General features: G+C 41.2%; 1 protein-coding gene across 4 annotated transcripts in view; it reads left to right on the top strand.

Annotated features, from left to right (window-relative positions):
- The window catches only part of LOC121083033 (SAM domain-containing protein SAMSN-1-like), a 98,357-nt gene extending 95,702 nt beyond the window's left edge, over window positions 1–2,655 (top strand). For all 4 annotated transcript variants that reach the window (XM_040582884.1, XM_040582886.1, XM_040582885.1 and 1 more), the window contains one exon: window positions 1,407–2,655. In XM_040582884.1, the coding sequence (XP_040438818.1) occupies window positions 1,407–1,612 (206 nt within the window). In that variant the 3' untranslated portion in view covers window positions 1,613–2,655. The remainder of the gene's footprint in view (window positions 1–1,406) is intronic.
- Window positions 2,656–19,165: the final 16,510 nt, after the last annotated feature.

Here is a 19,165-nt window from a genome sequence, read left to right on the forward strand (position 1 = left end):
AAATGTAAAATCTTTCCCATCTTACCAAATCTTATAATTTCCAACAACTGAAACAAATGTCAAAGTGAATTTTTCTTCTAGAAATTTTATAATTCTGGGAGCTAAAATCTAGCTTTAGATTTTGACAAAGGATAAAATCCTTCATGTATTAGGACTTCCATTCTGCCTGGACTTGAATTGAGACAGCTTAAATCTGACTAAAGATCTAAAGCTAAGTATTTAAACATGGAGTAACAAGTCCAGTGAAATAAGGGAACTTACTTTGCAAAAGCCGAATGGTACAATTTCTCTGAAGGGCTAAAATCCGGGGTAAAATTATTTGTTTCCTGTGAGAATTGCTCCTTGTACTTTTTTTTGGAAAGCAAGCCACAGTCTGAAGTGAAAATACAGTTACAGGAAGGACATAACAAAAAACGTAAGAAAGGGAAAGGCTTTATAGCTTGTTTTCTCAATAAATTTACTGTGAGCAAACCATGTATTCCACAGTCAGAAAATACAAACATGAACTTTAGCCACAAGGTATATTAGATGTATGATATACAGGTATAGCCTGTCTGCAAGACATCAGCTTGCTGAGCTTTTTTTGAGAGGTCTGCTGATACTCTCATGGAGTTGCAAATTTTTGAGTTTGAACAGATTAGTCATACAGCAGCTTAACAAGGACAATCATTCACAAGATAATTTGCTTCTAATTTGGAACAGTATTCAAAAATCATACGCAGGAGTTAGGCATCTTAGCTTTCTCTGAGGTCTTTCTGTTTTGGAAAATAACCTTTTGGATATCAAGCTAAGCTTAGGAAGTTTCCATCAGCCACTGAAAAGCCCAGTCTGTTAAAAAACCCAATTACCACATCTTTTTGCTGAGTGCTTGTGAAGACCAGCGCATTCTATCTCACTACAGAGTGCACAGAGTAGGTAAACCGGTGGGGGTTACTTTCAAAAGACACATCATCTACAATGCAGTGCGTTATAAACAAGGCACAGTAGGCTACACGATTAATTGCATGAGCAGGTTCTGAAATACATGAATGTGGGAGGGGAAGAGCTGCCATCTCCACTGTGGGCATGGTGACCACTCATGGTAACTGTTGCACCTGTGGACAGCCGGAAGCACCTCAGTCTAAAGAACGATGCCAGAGTCTCCAGCATTCATCTCTGAGCAGCACACTGCAGGATCAAAGCCAACCTCAACATCAACTTAGATGTTGTTATACTCGTGTAATTGTAGTTTTAGTTCTTTGATACTGATGTTTCTGTTTCTGATAGACAAAAGATATTGATCTAGTCGTGTGTATATTACCAGCTCTGTTTCTACAGTTCTTCAAGAACAGTCACGCTTCTATCTCAAACTCTTTCCCAGGATATTTATTTTGACATTTTTTCCCTTCTTTTTCTATTCTTTCTAGTTGAACAGCAGCAGAAAATTGAGGGTGGTCAGGAGACACGAAGCCTAAGCCCTCACCATGGCTTTGACAAATCACAGTTAAATGACTGCCCAAGAGATTCTGGCTGTTACATCTCATCAGAAAATTCAGATAACGGTAAAGAAGAAGTAGACCCAGAAACCCTGTCTGACATGGTGCAGTCAATAACAATCACTGAGTCAAACTGACTCAGCCCTGCTGCTTTTCTGCAGATTTTCAGAAAAGACAATCAGTATTGCTGGTATGATAGCACAGAAGCAGAACACAAAATATTCTCAACACTGAAAATCCACTTCTGTCTGATGTCTGACGCTTTAGACTGTTTAATATGTGGACACTTGATAGCTAAATGTTATCTGATAATAAGAATATCTCATGCTTTTCTTTTCAATGAATCCACAGACATTTCAGTGAAAAGGTTTATACATATATATTTATAAATATTTGTACAGCAAATGCATTTTCTATAATAACAGAGAATTGGTTTAAGTAGTGATACACAATCTGGATGTGTTAATTTCTGGAACCATCCAAAATGTAAATATTGTATAAATTTATTTTAAAATGATGCAGATTAACTACACTGTCTCTATTTTCAGATGTGTTTTACTAATATTTGTACAGAATGTGTTTTCTTTGATATATCAACATAATAAAAAGGTGGATACATTCACATCCTACTTTTAAAAGTATCAAGCTAATTCTCATTAATATTAAAGCTGTTTCATACCGTTCTTCTCCAAGACAGGCTCTAAAGTAAACTATCATCTTGCACACTTTATCCTGAAGGTACGAAAAAACTGCAGTGTAAATCTGAATCGAGCTCTCTGTGTTCATTATCTTTTAAAGAACATAGCCAAGTGAATGGCTTATGCACTGGCAATTTCTTTATTGTTATTTTCACACGTGTTCTCATTCTTCTCAAGCATTATACAGAGAATGCAAGCTTGGAGCAAAAAAAAAAAATCAATATCTATGCTATGGTTTTATGATAATTTTTTGTGAAGCTCTTGCCTTTTGTGAGTGGTGTGAAGTTTGTTAATAAAGTACTTGTTTGTATACAAAATTTGGAAGCTAGTATGGTTATAGTGCACTATTGTCTTTCATATGAGATTTTATTGTATTTCCCAGTACATTTTGCACTGGAATACACATTTTAACTGCCTGTCTTCTTTTAGAGTACTTCTTTCAATAATAAACAGAATCATGTGTTTGAGCCCTTTAAAAACTACTTGATTTTTAATGTGGTCATTACATTTCAAAAACTGCTGTCTTCCAAGACTAGCACAGTAAATGGCAACTTCCACTGAGCATTTTTATCAGTGCTTTATTTATATTTTATCTTTATTATTATTATGCATAATAATCTGTATCAAATCAATAGTGAAACTTTTTGCTCACTAATTAGTCACACAATTTTCATAATTCCAGGCATTTTGCATTTATGTTAAAGTTTCCACATTTTGATGACAGCTTAGAAAAAAATCACCTTCAGAAGAGATGAAACATGGAAAATTCCATGCCAAAAATAGTATTCCTGAAGAAGCTATAAACAAGTGCAAAGCTTTTCTCCTTTTTTCTTTTTTTTTTCCCAATTGAAATACTTTCTGTAGTTTTCATGACCCCTCAAATGGCTACTGCTGTCTGACTTTTAATACACAAACCTGTTTTGAAGGCTATAGTATAAAAATGTCCATTTTAGAAAATGGCATGAACTAGATTTCAAAGATTTGGAGTAAATAAACTCTCTTTTGAAAAATAAATAGGAATGGGAGATGCTAAGATTTGTTTCTGGTTGTAACTTACTTTTTATGCTGGCAACAATCATCATCCTTGAGCATCAATGACCCCATATTGCCAGGCATAGTGGGGATGCAGAATCCCTTGATGTGATGGGATGAAATACATGAGAGATGGTTTTTTAGATATAGTAGCGTGTCATGACATGCAGTACTGACTTTACTTAATATTACTTTAATAACTCCTAAAATAATGTATTTGGATTGGCTTCAATCACCTCTTCATTCTAGAGAATGACTAAAATCAGCCTGAATTTCTCAAAACGGGGCTTATCTTTTGGCTTTCGCAGCAAGAGACGCTTAGTCTTCAAGTTGCTTCTATCTAGACACCTGTAAAATTGCTGAAGCTGTAAAAATATGTTGAGGTGAGTTTAACATGATTATAACTGCCGAGAAACAGCTAAGTTAGCTGGGTCGAGGACTAACAACCGCAGAGACCAGAGACGTACCGTGACACAAATACTCTGAGCAATGTTTATTTGCATAAGTCTGCAAATGAAAACAGGCCTCCCTAACCAGTTACAGTGAGACAGGCAAGGCTTTCAACAGCGCAAAATGCCCAACGGCTGCTATGATTTTACAGGAATCAGACCCTGCGTATCTTGGGCTAATGGTAAGAGCATAAAGGTGTGAGGTTAACTAGATGGGAACTATGGGCATGAGCTGTGGTTTAACCATTCCTGACCCTTAAGCAGTAAGGCTCTGTCCAAAGGGTTTCTTACTTAGAAAAATGTGTTGACTGAAAGCTTGTTCGAGGCATTTGTAACTTCCTGTGAAGGCAGAGCAGATTAGATCTCAAGCTGAGAAACTTCCGTTCCCTCGAGCTATTCTGAGAAAAAAATGAGGAAATTTCGTACCACAAAGGAAAAAAAATGCTTATTTCCTAAAAGAAGCACACACAGGCTTCTTTTGTCTCTCAGTGGTCTCGTTAATCCCACTGATCAAGGATTAGACTGTAATAGCACGAACAGGTCTCCGACTGGCTTTGGTGCTGGGCTAACTGAATAAAAGATAATTCTAGGAGCTGTTGGAGAAAGTCTGGTGGAGATCTCAGCTACTTTTGAGGAATTTTTAAACTGTCCCAGAGACAGAGAAGAGAAGCAAACAGCGGAGGTTTTGTTTCTCTGCCACTTTCTCAATGGTGTCAGATCCCTTTTCATTTTTATTAACCTTCCGTTATGATTAAGGTGGACTATAAGTTTTGTAAGTCTCTTACTTGGACAGAACCAAAAGTCCACTGTTCCCTGGAGTTACAAAGCATACAAAAAGCTGCAAAACCAATCAGTAGAGGTGAAGCCAGCAAGGCTAGCCCTTCTAGCCTTCAGCCAGTGGGGATTTCCCTGCCGCAGAGGGCTGTGGTGCAGGTGCAGCAGACTTTCCTCAGGGCTGCAGCGCAGGGCTGGCTGCTGGCACGTGTGTTGCTGCCTGCCCGCAGCAGAAAGCTTCTAACTCAGAAAGACTCAGAGGACTGTCGTGGTTTAACCCCAGCTGGTAATAAAGTACCGCGCAGCCGCTTGCTCACTTCCCCCTCACCCAGAGGGACGGGGAGGAGAGCTGCAAAGAAACGTAAAACTCGAGGGTTGAGATAAGAACGATTTAATAATTGGAAAAGAATAAAAAGGAAAGAACAATAATAACAATTATGACAAATCAGTTATAATGAAAAGGGGAAGGGAAAGAAGAACATCCAGAGGGAAAGGAAGAAAGGAACACGCGGTGCACAATGCAGCTGCTCACCGCCCACCGACCGATGCCCAGCCAGTCCCCGGGCAATGACCTGCCCGCCCTGGCCGACCCCCCCGGCTGACATACCAGGCATGATGGCCCATGGTACGGAATGCCTCTTTGGCCAGTTCGGGCCAGCTGCCCTGGCAGTGTCCCCTCCCAATTCCTTGTGCCCCTCCAGCCTTTTCGCTAGCAAGGCCTGAGGAACTGAAAGGTCTCACATCAAAGCCCAAACACGGCACCGCACTAGCTCCTAAGAAGGTAATTAAGTCCATCCCAGTTTGAAACCAGGACAGTGACCCACAGAAATAATCAGGTGGTGGCGGGCGCCTTCATCACCAGGGAAGAGCCATCTCTGATCAAAATTAACACCGCTTTAGCAGTGTTGCCTCATGCTCAGCTGCCTTTGACTGCCATTCACAGCTGGCATGGAGTTACAGGAGGGCTGCTCTACTGTCAAAGAGGGTAGCAGAGTGCCAGACTGCAGCCCTGCAATCCATGTGGACTAGCCTGCAGATCCTGGCAGTCATCATCCTGCTCTCCAGGATTTGTAACAAAACTTCTGAAAGTCAGTGGGCATAAATTCATCAGTGTAGAGGCAAGCAACAAGGAGGGGTTTGCATTCATTTTGCTGAGGTGTGAATGAGCACATGAAGCATAAGGCAGAACGTGGGCATATCTGTGGAAATTCTAGAGAAGACTGATCTCTGAGGGACTCAACTAATTACTGGCTGCCAGCTGGACTCTGCAGCACTTGCACAACTCTCTGAGCCCCAAAGTCCAGCCAATTTTCCACCCACCTTACCACTCAGTTATCTGTCCCATGCTTCACCAGTCCTACCACTGAGTGGCCAGTGTCTCCTGTGATGTGAGGAAGCCCACAGCTGACTAGCTATGATATAAAAGGGACCTTTATACCATAGTGCTTGCTCCTGGGTAGTGGCAAGTAAAATAATTTCTGGCATTGTCAGGGGATCTGCATCACACCGGTGGAGCCATTGGAAAAGAAGGTTGGTGCAGAGAGCACAAGACAATATTGAAAGAAAAAAAGGATACCTCAGGTGCTATGAACCAGACATGTTCGTTTCTAGATGTCACTAGGTTCACAGGATGAGTACAACCTACCCCTTCCCTGGAAATTTGCTGTTCCATCAACTCAAGATCAGTATTCTTTCTGCCCACTGATACACACGTATGTACACAAATCAGTGGTGTCAACAGTTAAAGGAAGACATGTCATAGACTCTTTCAGTGCCCTGGGTCACATTGCTGTCTGTCCTAGGACAGCCTCAATGGCTGTTTTGCAACTGAGTCATATGTCATCATAGATCATAGTGTAGAATTGTAGAATCACATAGGTTGGAAAAGACCTTTAAGATGGCTCAGACTTCCTTCCTGCATGTCAGAGGGAAGTAGTTCCATCATGTCTAGTAACAGCATAGTTTCCTTGTTTTGGCTGGGATAGAGTTAATTTTCTTCCTAGAAGCTGGTACAGTGCTGTGTTTTGGATTTAGCATGAGAATAATGCTGATAACACACTGGTGGTTTAGTGTTGCTATGTAGTGCTTACCCTAAGTCAAGGACTTCTCATTTTCCCATGCTCTGTCAGTGAGGAGGTACATGAGAAGCCAAGACAGAGTAGAGCCAGGACAGCTGACCTGAACTAGCCAAAGGGATATTCCATAGCACAGAATGTCATGCTCAGTATACAAACTGAGGGGAGTTGGCCGGGCGGCTGATTGCTGCTCAGGGACTGGCTGGGCATTGGTCAGCTGCTGGTGAGCAATTCTATTGTGCATCACTTGTTTTTCTTGGGTTTTATTCCTCTCTTTGTTTTTGTTATCTCCCTTATTGTTGTCGTCATCATCATCAACATCATCATTACTATTGTTGCTGTTGTTATTATTATTATTTTGCTCTATTTCCGTTATTAAGCTGCTCTTATCTCAACCCATGGGTTCTACCTTTTTCCGATTTTTTCCCCATCCCATTGGGGGTAGAGGCAGGGAGCAAGCAAGCAGCTGCATGGTACTTAGTTGCTGGCTGGGGTTAAAGGCTGGGGTTAAACCATGACAGATGGTAAACCCTCTGCCTCTTTTTCACAGCTCAAAGATGAGGTTTTGGATTACATTATCCACTGAAGAGGTTATTTGTATCATGCTCTGACTCAGTCTGCTGGCTGTGTACGTGTACTACTGCTTTGTGCAATGATGCTCTTCGCTCAGTTCCAGGAATGTGTTACATAGGATGGTGTGAATGTCTTCTCTTGGTCTAGGATTTCCTGCATGAGGTGTTCACTTGCATCCCTGATCTTTGATTCCTGGTAGGTGACAAGGTTTTTCCCTACAACTCAGGGGAGAATGTCAAAGAGGCTATAATATGGCAGTGTTTGTCTTTCTTACCTCATGAACACATTACCCTGAAGCTCCTTATCTGTCTCTGATGTCCCGAGGGGTGGCCAGTGGGCTGGCACTAACTAGCAACCTTGCTGCAGGCTGACAACCAGCCAGCAGCTCTGTCAAGCCCTATATTTTACCTGGCCATACAATAAGGGCTTCTCTGTTCACCAGAAGACCAACAAAAGTTATGTCAAATCTTGTATTTTCTCCTGTCTAGGAAAAGACAAGAAATGCCACTAAAAGCACATGGCAAAATGGACTTGGGGTTAGTAACACATTCGGGGAAACACAGCTGTTAAATCTGCAGTTGCATCAGGTATGCATGATAAACAGCAGTCATTGCAACGAACCCGAATTTCTTAGGAAATATGGATTCTCTAGGAGGAAACAAGTGGAAGGAGGCCCGTGATAGGCTAAGGGGCCATGAGACGGTCATTTCATTTTCTGTGGCTAGGCAGAATTTGGTCTGACATGCCTAGCACTGTCTGCTAGGCATGAGATCTGTCTGCTGACAGCAAGAGCACAGAAAAGCTGCCTGTGCCGGGGGGTCATATATAAACAAGGGACAAGAGGGCTGGAGGGCAAGTGGTGTTTCTTAACAGTTCACATACCTGGGGTGCTTATTTTAAACCTGGCCAGCGTCCCACAATGGATGTGTTCCCTGGGCAGAGCCCACAAGTCCTCACCTCCTAAGGCCCACTCCACATGCCAACCAACGACATTAATGTCCCCTTGCTCAGTGGTGCTCTGATGTGAGGCTGTGGCAAATCCTGGGCTTTCTCAAATTATCCACATTCAGAGATCTCAGATTTCAAAGTCTGATTCTCCATGGCTCCTCCATGCTCACAGTGAGCGAGGATTAGATGCACCCTCACTACTCTCCTATTACTTTCCCTGTGCAACCCAGGTCTTCCAGAATACTTGTCCCTCCTCCTCAGTCATGGTTTCTGGGGGTGTTCTCCACATATGGAAGGGCTCTCTTGTTGTGCGCTGTACATGGGGGTTTAGGGTGGAATATCAAAGGTATAGACATGTTGTGCAACTCAGCATTAGGACATGGAGACATGTCAAGGGTGTGTGAGGCTTAGGATAGTTTTGACAGACTGTGGACAAACTGTTTAACATTGGCTACAAATCATGTCCATATGGTCAAGGGAGGACATGGGAGGACTTCAACTTGACTCATTCTCAAGTGGGTTTTTTTTCTGCTGAAGGAGCCAAACTGTGTGAATCACAGCTACCTTGAGAGCAAACTAGCATACAAGCTTTAAGAGCTACTTGGTGACTTGGGATGGAGTTTGAATACAGTAGTATATACTCTGCCATCATGACAGCCAGCCTCTGCTGCTTCTGCTCTCTCAGTTTTGGAAGCACCTTCATCTGGACACCACTGACCTGCTTTGCTTGGATGCCCAGTACTCAGTGCAGGTCTCAGTGGATCTGGTTAGCTCAGCCAGGGCCCCAGACTTCTGAAACTTTTCTGTGAAAAGAAAGAAGATACTTGTACGTTGTGCCTGCAATGCACGTTGTATCACAAATCCCTCTAAAATGTTCACCATCATATTTGAAAGCAGTCCCTTGCTGGCTATCAAAAAAACATCCTCCAGGGAAATCACTTCTTAATATACTGTTGACAATATCCTTACACTTTACAGAGTGCAAATGTAAAAGAAATGGAAAGAGAAAGCCACTCATGTGGGGAAAACATGCTTTAGATAAAAATGAATACAGCAAAACTTTCATGCTTTCAAAGAAATCTCTGTACATTACCTAACTACTGTGCCTTCTAAGTTTGTTCTCATCTCTAACATAAGAGGTGAATGACTAGCACCATTCTTTACACCAACATATTAAAATAAAATGTAACTTGGTGGAAGGACAGTTATCTCTCTTTAAATACCTTTGTGGTAAAAATATACAGTAAATACTTACTTCACCTCCTTGCCTATCTGTCTAGCTACACGCCTATTTAAAGACAGTATCAGAGGGAGCTAAAAGATTATTGGCGTAACTAATAGTTCTGCTCCACTCAATTAATGCTATGAACATGCCTACAGGACATCTACCTGTCTTCTTAGTTCTGCTTTATTTTTAGAAAAAATGTATTAGCAATCTTTGCTCATTTTAGTTTTGTTAAGCAAAATGTGCTTTGTAACCTAGAAAAGGCTTCCATCTGGGACTTTGCAGGGGTTGCTTTTTCATTTTGTTTTCAGAGTGAAGGGAAAGCCATCATGAGTGGAAGTGGTCGTATGACCAGTGACTTTGTCAGCTATGGCTTCCCTTCACCAGAGGAAAAAAAATAATGGGAAAGTTGACTGGTTTGGACTGGATTTGTGGATATATGTAAAAATGTAGTTAAGGGATCAAAAATATTGTATGTTGTGAAAAGTGTGACAATTATGGCTATATAGGACAGGCCCTACAGTGAGGTCTCTGAAAGGAAAGACAGTGGTGGAGTGTCTAGCAGAAGAAGACCCATGTGTGCCAGAAGTGGTATATACTGTGACTTATACTTCTTGCATATCAATGAATGTGTGTTTAGTATGACACTGGTTTGTCCTGTGAGACAGACCAACCACCTACAATTCTTGCATAAACTCAGTCTCTGCAGCACCATAATTTCATATTTTACTATGGAGAAAGACCTAAACCTTGCACAACTGGCAGAGAATTTACACATTTGCCAAAAATAAACAAATTTGTGTGAGATGTGTTTCAACAATATAAGATCCTAGATAACAGGATTAGCTACATACTGTACAGTACTTCACAGTTTCAAAATTGAGTACAGGGGATCATTTAATTAAAACCTATTCAACTGAAAATCCTATTTATCTGAAACAAATGTTTGTCCTATCTATAATATCAACAAACTATTCACATGAGCAACTAGCAATAAACAACAGAAAGATGCACAATGAATGTCAATTAACACAATTTGCTTTCAAATAAACTTGCAGTTTATGTATACAGCTTTAGTACTGTCCTGTGTATCCATTATAAAGGTCAATTAACCTCAATTGCAGCTAGTCAGCTTGTTCTAAAACAAAATCAGTGTAAGATACTTTTTTTTTTTTTTTTTTTTTTTTTTAATCAGCATCTCAGCAATTCAGTTGCCTGGTACTAAAGAGCTTTTAAATTGCTAAAAGTCTTTGCAAAAAGTTTTATGTTGGGAATTGTAAAAAAAAAAAAAAAAAAAAGAAAAAGAAAAAAAAGAGTGAGATTGGCTGAAACTAGTGAGGTGTCACAGTGTAGCTGCATAAGGCTTTTAAAAATATTCATTATTCAGCATATAATCATGGATTCAGAACAACAAAGAGCTTTGGTATGTCTGTGCCTCAAAGGACGAAAATCTTCCTAAGTAAAGCTTTCGATGCATACACTAATCCAAGACTACACTAACAAATCTCTTGAAATGGAAATCCCTGCTGAAAATGGCCTGTGTGCTTTAAACACTACCAAAGATATTTTTTTTTCCCTCTCCCCTTTGGCTGCAGAATGTCAGCATTTATGGTAAAAGTCAATCAGGTGCTCACTTGTTCTGCTTAATCAGGAAGAAATGATACCACGTGAGCACTGGGAGCTCTCATCCGGAATTGCACAAGCATCACTAACTCAATGGACCATCAATGCTGTAGAAAGCAAAGGCAAATGGTTAGAAGTCTGACATATTGGTCTGCGAAACATATGCACAACATTTGAAATGAGAATATTCATAATCACACTTTGGAAAATACAGGTGAATCACTGGACTTAGAGAAATGCTTGTTTTGTCAGATGTTAATAATGACATTGCTAATTAAAAAGAAAAAAAACAAAACAAAACAAATCAAAATGAAAACCAATATGGGTTATCAATCACTTTGCAGGACACCATCCAGTGACCATTCCAGCCACTGACCATACCAGCTATTGAGTCAGGCTTATATCCAACCTGTCAACGTTTGGGAGGCTGTTTAACTCACTTCATAAAAAAGAACAGGAAAGGCAGTGGCTGACACCATGAATCACAATTCTGGCCCTACCAGATGCTTCTACAGTCTTTTTGAAGCTGATGATAGTTTAAAAATGACTACAGTGCTGTATTCTCTCTTTAGAAAAGAAAACATATGAGACTGTGCAAAGACCTAGGGGGAAAAAAGATTGCTTTCTCAGAGTGTACGAACAAACCTGCATTCACAGAAGGTTAACAGGGGCTCTGTGCTTTCTGTGTCCTTCACAAACTTCGTCATTGCTGTAGGCAGACAGTGTTCAGTGCTACAGTGCAATTTCCCGGTACTACTGCTACTGAGGCTCATGGAATATATATATATATATATAAAAGCTAAAACTTGACAACATAATTATACTGGACATGGAACTGTAGGAAAATGCTTAGCCTTCTGGGTAAAATTTGCCTGTGTCCCTAAGACCTATGAAACATTTGCCTACTATTGCAGTCTGAGAACTACAGTCTCGTAACTACATTGGGGTATCCTGACTCACTGCTGCATGCTTTTCCAACCTAAACGATTCTATTATTCAGTGATACTACCTCAGTGCCTAGGTCTTCCTAAAGGTGACCTTTACTTACCACTTCATTGCTATAGCACATATCAAACTCCATTACACTGTTTATAAAGTATTACATAAGTAAAAAGAGCAACTAGTATTTGTTAAAAAAGTACAAGTCACATACATGGCTGATAGGTATGTGTTTTCAAAATTCAGTTCAGCTACAAACATGAACATGGTTCATGACTACAGAAGAAGTGAAACATTTTCTTTTAATTTGTTCGCATTGCTAAAAGAAGCCTCCTAAAAACAAGTCAGTGTCTGAATCTCAGCATTATGGTTTCAGCATGAGACAGAGTGAAAACAGATGCTTGGCTTGGCTAGCTAATGATGAACGGTTGATCTGTACAGACCAGGCTAGAAATCTTCTGCTAATCCCTAAATTTCATGTAAAAAGAGAAAATGTGCAGTTATTGATCAAGGATATACTGATATGCTACAGTTCCTTCAACTGAAAAAAAAAATTACAATGATTTCTCACTAGTTGAAAAACTTTGCAATGAAACAGTTCTGCAGCCCCATAAGAACTATTTGCTAGCAGAAAGCGTGCCTCATAAATCATGGGGTTTGGTCTGGTAATGTTATAAGAAATAGACCATCTGAGTCAGCCAGCCTGGAGTAAGGTAATACTTTCTAAAAGGCATCCTGAACATCATCAGGGTCTTGTGAAACAACATTTTGATTAGCTAAGTGAAAATGAATCACAAGTGTTGGCATACAGCTATGCTATCATTTTATTCAAAGAATGATCAATCGGTAGCAGAGTGATGAAACATTAAACAGAAAGATCAATTCAAGACATTATATTCTTACAAGACTCCTAGATCCTCTACTCAAGACTTGATAGTTTCCACAAGACTTATCAGACATGGATGATAATTACAAAGATATGGTAATTGAGGGCATTAAATCAAGTGTGCAAGCTAGATCTGCTGTCACAGCAAGAACTTCTTCATTGAGAACTGGCAGAGAAGGATTTTCTTCCCCCTCGACTGGCACAGCAGGATCCTCATCTAGCCACTGGCACAGTAACAGGTTCCACTTTAAATCTATTCTACCTACACCCTGTTGAAGTAATTCAGTTAATTGTGTGCATCAGTCTTTGGAGAAATCTTTCATACCGCTAGTTATGTCCTTGGATGAGTATGGTAGCAATCAAGCACTGCTGCCTGCTAGATCTGGAATCGCTGCTACAGAGCCAAGAGTCCACTTAAGCACCAAGGAACCAAGAAGCCCACAAGATCATCTAAGCTTTTAAACACTATAAATCACTCACGAAGGGATGTGCTATAAGCATAAATGTTCACCATGGTGTAAAGCACTATGCAGGGGCAAAAACTAGCCAGAGTATGACTTGACAATTTAAAGAATTTGCTACTACTGTTAGTTTATTAAATTTCTTTTTTTAGCTTTAGCAAAAAAGAAGAAAGGTTGAGTAAAACCAAAAGAATTGCAATGAAGGCCAGACAAAACATTCACCCAGACACCTGAGACACAGTTCTTCTACAGACTGTGCCAATATTGACTTCCACATAAAGTTCTATTTTTTTACAGAAAAGATTAACCTTCCACAATTTACTTACTCATGAAATATAAGGTGAACAGAGACACTGATGCAGATGATCCAGTATATTAAAAAATGCATTGAGCCAGGAAACATTCAAAGTTCTGTAATAAATTATCTTTTAAGGTCTGGGATAGTAGACGTAGTGGCTGTGCCAAGCCCTGTTAACTGGAATAGCTGGATTTAGAAGGAATCTGCTTTTAGGGTTGGTCTCTAAAAGATACAGGGGTTTCCTGTCCCACTCATCCTTTAAAGATTATTTTTTAAAAAGGTTATAGATAGCCTATAGATATATCACATTGTTAGGAGCTGAGTAACAAAGTAGATATGGGCAACTGGAAGTATATGTTTCAAAGGAACAAGGTAAAATAACAACTGTTTGAACCCTTCCTATTCTATCCTGTAGAAGTTACCCCCATCATTTATAAGGGTGGGGGAGGAAGAGGCTAAGTTGGCACGATTATCTTTTGATATAAACAGAAAATTTTAGTCTGTGGTGTTCTTCTTCCCCTATTGCTCTGAGACAGCAATTGGAGAAGTAACCAAACAAAAGCAGGGAAGAACTGAGTTTATATGCTGCTGATCTGAATAATAAAACCTTTTCTGCTTCTCTTTCTGGCCCAGGATACTAGAGAGATGAGTTCACACACACACACATGCACCCTTCTTTATTTTTAACTACTATTCCACTGAGTCAGAGAATTTGTGGTCATGCTGGGAGTTTGACAGAGCAGGAGCCTCTGAAGAAATTCCCCCAAACTTCCCACTGACTGGGGAGCTGAAAGGTCTGTAGCTGTTAGGTCCTAACTTAAGGTTTGATTGCATCCAATGCCCATGCGGGGTAGTGATACTGCTCTCTGTGCAGTAATGCAGGTCTCTCTGCAGACAATTCTATTCTGCTGTAATACAGCTATTCTTTCCCTTTTATGAAGAAACAAGGGTTGTGGGGGAAGGTTTTGTACAGGTCAGTTCCAATTAAGCCCCAGACAATTACAATAGCACTTATTTATTGGAGGAGGCAAATCTTCAAAAAGATAAAATTGCTAAACTCCAGAATCACAGAGCTTAGAGATGGGATGAGTCCCCTATAGGACTGTCCCTTAGTATTTAGGTTTGCAACTTGCCAGCATCTGCTGAGATGAATGGAAAAAAATTGATACAGAGTGGGACGGTCTTTAAAATGAATTATATTTTTCCTTTAAATATGAGTAATGTGCTAGCTGGTGAGAAGTGAAAGGGATGAACACAGGTGAAAAAAAAAATCTTTCCTTGGGTACAAGATCTGATATAGAGATACTCGCTATGTAGGCTGTGGTAAAAACCCTCTAATGCTTTGGAGGGACCATTGTGGCCTAGCTTACCTGCTGTGATTGAGGCAGTACACGGTTAGTGTTGGGACAGCAAGAGAAATTCCTGGGAAAAAGATTTCCTCTGGCAGGTGTATTGACCCTGGCTAACAAGAAATGCTAAGGAGATGGCAGATTTGAGAACAGGTTTGCAGACCTTGCTCTAGTGTCTCTGCTTTCAGTCAGCTATGTGAATCCAGTGTCCCATACCTTTACAGAGCCAAGAGAGCAGACTATGCAGTCGGGTGGGTTTGGGTTTCACAGCTCTTTGCCCAATATGTGAAGCTTTTGTGATGGCCATGCAAGTTCATCAGTCAAGCATGGAGCCACCCAGACACCATGTCCTCACATGTTCAGGCACTCTTTACAAGCTGCAGTATTTTACTACCGTATGAAGTAATACGCCCAGCCAAAGCTGGTTTCTCCTACCCCTGCCAGAAGGTAAATTAGCAGTAGCAATTTTTGTAACTCCACTTTCTCTGTTGTTTTAAAGTCAGTTGGTAACTTACATGGCCACTTTCTTAGCAAGAAAAGTACTTGTGCTGTATTTGCCATACATGTTCTAAACTATCTGGCATTTAATCATTCTTTTTAATTTACCTGAGAAAGATAACTCCTCTGTGTCTAGTCTTTTCAGGAGGTGACTTACTTCCTGTGTAATTTTACTTCGTGCAGTATGAAAAACAACTATGCTGTTCATCTCTTCCTGTCTTCTCATTTTTAGCTCTAAGGTATAGAGCTCGGTACTGTTGCACATTATGCCAGAGGTCTATTAAGCAGCATACTGGTGCACCGATCTGGAAAAACGTAGCAGTCAATGATGCTGGCTGCATTCAGCACAAGCCTCGTAAATTGTGGGCACATTCTCTGTCTGCATTGCTTAAGAGGTGCTGAGGTAAAAGAGAGAAGCTGTGCTACCTGCATGCATGATTGATTGCCAGCACTGAAATCTTCCCTCAGAGCGTGCTGCTGCTTTTTTGCCACCTTTGCTCCAAGGGTCATGTCAGCAGGGGAGGCAGAGATGAGGAAAAGAAAGAAGGGCACAGGGGATGCGCCCGGTTTATACCACTGTCCATCCATATTCATTGTGACTAAGGCCTTGGAGATGCTGCTGATGCTACATGTCAGAGCAGCTCCATGGCTGCCCCAGCCTGGCTGTGGGCTGGCAGCCAGGCCAGGAGTTAGGAAGCCATAACCAGTTTCCGGCTCTGCTTTAACAAACGTGGACTCAGCAAAGCTGAAGCTCTGGCCCAGTGCCTTTGCTGAAAATGTAGCCTGGGATGCAGTTGTATTTTTACTGCTTGCATTCTCCCTCAAAGTCTGAGACTGGAACATTTATGCAGAATTCATTTGCTGAGTTTTTAATTCTTTGCAGGCAAAACAGTGTGTCAGCAAGTATTGTCTTGCTCTCTGAAAGAAGCAATCATCTTCAGCAGCGCTTCCAGTCAGAGGGTCTCCAGGGCTGACTCCAAGCTTTGCAAAGTCACAGGGGGAGTTTGAAAAAGAAGGGTCTGGATTCAGCTCCAAAGCCTGTCAAACATTTTAAGTACGTCACATGGCACCCCTTGGAAGGTGTCGCTGTCCCTGTATCATGGGTGTAAATTGTAAAGAGACACAAGTTTTGCTAAAAGCTCCTACACAAGACAGAGGTGGCTGCTGTTATGGGTGACACCCTGCTGTGTTTCTCTGCATTCTCCCTGGGTTCACACAGTTCTGAGGGTACCAGCACCTCAGCTCTCGCTGGTGCGAGCTGGCACAGGATTTGGAAATAACCTCTTAGCTGCTGTTTCGGAGCTTCGGAAACAGTGCCCACCCACCTCGGGCAGTGAGCTACCAGCTGCGGGGCCACGGGGCCCAAGCCATGGCTGTGCTGCCGGGCCACCCTGGCAAAGCCACCTCACCCCAGCGCCTTCCGCTCCCAGCCCCCGAGCAAGCGTCAGGAATGGTATGGGGCACAAAACCAGAATAAAGCCCCTTGCCTTGATAACCATTTCTGAAGTAAGATAAATATATCCTCCACTCACTGGTTGTGACCAAAAAAATGATACTTATTTTTGCTCTTCCTCCTTGGACCCTGGTATTTCTGTCACCGGTGTGTTGGTGGCAGCCACCCCCCTCCCCCAGACCCATCCCTCCCCCCCCCGCGCGAGGGTCCCTGAGCAGGAGGCAAACGCCTCACGCTAAACAAGCAAGATCATCGCTGTGCTCTGCTTAGCATCGGCTAGGCCTCGCTCAGAGAGCGGCACGCATTTGGGGGCACCGTGTTTTAAAACAGACAGAGAAATTGGAGAGAGTTCAGATGAGAGCAACAAAAATGATTGAAGAGTTAGTAAATAAGACCTCTGAGAAAAGGTTACGAGAGCAGGGCCTGCTCAGCCTGGAGCAAAGAGGACTGAGGGGAAGCATTACTGTCTACAAATATGCAAAGGGCTGCTACAGAGGGGACGCAGGCCAATTAATCTCATTAGAGAACAAGGACAGAACAAGAAGTAATAGATTTAAGATGCAGCAAGGGGGAATTTAGATGTAATATTAGGCAAATGTTATAACTATTGGAAAAGTTAAGCAATGGAACAAGTTTACAGAGAAGTTTGCAGAATCGCCCCTACTGAGAAATCTGTGGCTGGGATGAAAGGTTCGTCTGTCAGGGCCGGGCTGAGACTAACGAAACTCAGGATCCTTCTCCAGTGCACAGGAATGTTTCTGAGCCCCTCACGGGCAGATGACAAGGGCTCCTAATAAAGAGAAACCTATCAGTTCAGAGGAAAATGAGAGGTTTGTGAATACGCACCTGCATGTGTATGTATACGAACGCTACAGAACAAAAGAAATGTTATTGGTAGCCACAACCCTTACTGTTATCCCACGTTCTGTCCCAAAACACCACACCTCCACATCAGTCTTTCTCCAGCACTACAGAAACCATGACTGGGACATCAGTATAACTATATGCATTCTTGGGTCCCAGTTCTGCATTCTTTTTACCACAGGGTGATGAACTCGTCAGGAAGCTCATGGATCTTGATTCACAACCAAAAGAACACATAATGTGGAAGGCACCATGGTACTGCCATGGATGCTACTGCAACAGTTCCATCATTTTCACCCCTATGCCTAGTTCAGATACAACAGCAGAACTAAACCCAGGTCCTTCCTACTCAGTGATTACCTAAACTGCAAGCCAGAGACCATCAAAGGCACAAGCAGGGAACCACAGATGGTAATGGAAACACTGAGTCACTCCTAATACTACCTGCAGTGTTTGAACACTGTAGAGCCTGATAAATGCCACTTTCTTGCTATGAAAAGAGTGCAGAGAAAAGCAGTATCCAAAACTCAAACATGCCCTTATATTTAGGTTATCATTACCACTTCTGTGAAGTCCTAAATGCTTTGAAAATCAACATAAGCAACGATTGGCCCTAAGTTTAATAGCTATCAATATATTTGGTGAAAATTTTCTAAAACAGGGATTTCTCCTTTTGTTATTAAAAGAACATACAACCCAAACCAAAAAGACTCACACACTCAGACCGCTCTGAATTTTCAAAAGCTGTTTTGATAATTTTGAAAATTTTGGACTAAATAATACAATTAATTGCAGCAGGCAGTTTATGTACCATTTAGCCTAGAGCAAGGTTTTATGCTGAAGTTCTAAATTCATTTGAAACAGAAAAAAAATGGGGTGGAGCAATTTTAAACAAAGTGTTAGTCCAACTGTGAAACACTGAAAAGGGTGACAGTATAGTCAAGTGCAAGCACAAACTACTTATTTGCTAATATACTGTAGTCATTCTGAGACACTTCTCTCCTTGCTATAGGTCAGTGCTCAGCAGAGGTTATCATCACTGACCAAGCTCTTTCTAACATTTTTTGAGGCTATCGTAAAGGCAAGCAAGAAGCATGTGTTGATAAAGAACTGATTTGAAATGTCAGCCTTATGGGAGAAGGTACCAGCAGAGCTAGCTGGTTTTTTTTTTTTTTTTTTTTTTTTTTTTTTTTACAAGAGGATTAAAACCCTCCTGGTCAGGAAGCAAACCCTGAGGAAAAAAAGCCGAAAGTCTGACAGGGCTGTGAACCTCATAGCCACAGCAATAATTTTGCAAATGACTAATAATAAGTAGTCGATAATCCAAAGGATGATCTCTGAAGTGAAGAGCACCAAATTACTTCTGGGAGAAAATCAATTATCTCCAATGCAGTTTTGTGGCTGCACAGCCTACAATATGCAAATGCACAGAAGTTACCATAGTCACAGAAACCTGAATATCAAACTTAAATGAAAAAAAAAATCCAAGGAATTTCACAAGTGCCACTGAAAAAATATCCTCCACATGAATGGATGTATATCTGC

This window comes from Falco naumanni, chromosome 2, assembly GCF_017639655.2.
Source record: "Falco naumanni isolate bFalNau1 chromosome 2, bFalNau1.pat, whole genome shotgun sequence".
NCBI classification, from domain to species: Eukaryota; Metazoa; Chordata; class Aves; order Falconiformes; family Falconidae; genus Falco; species Falco naumanni.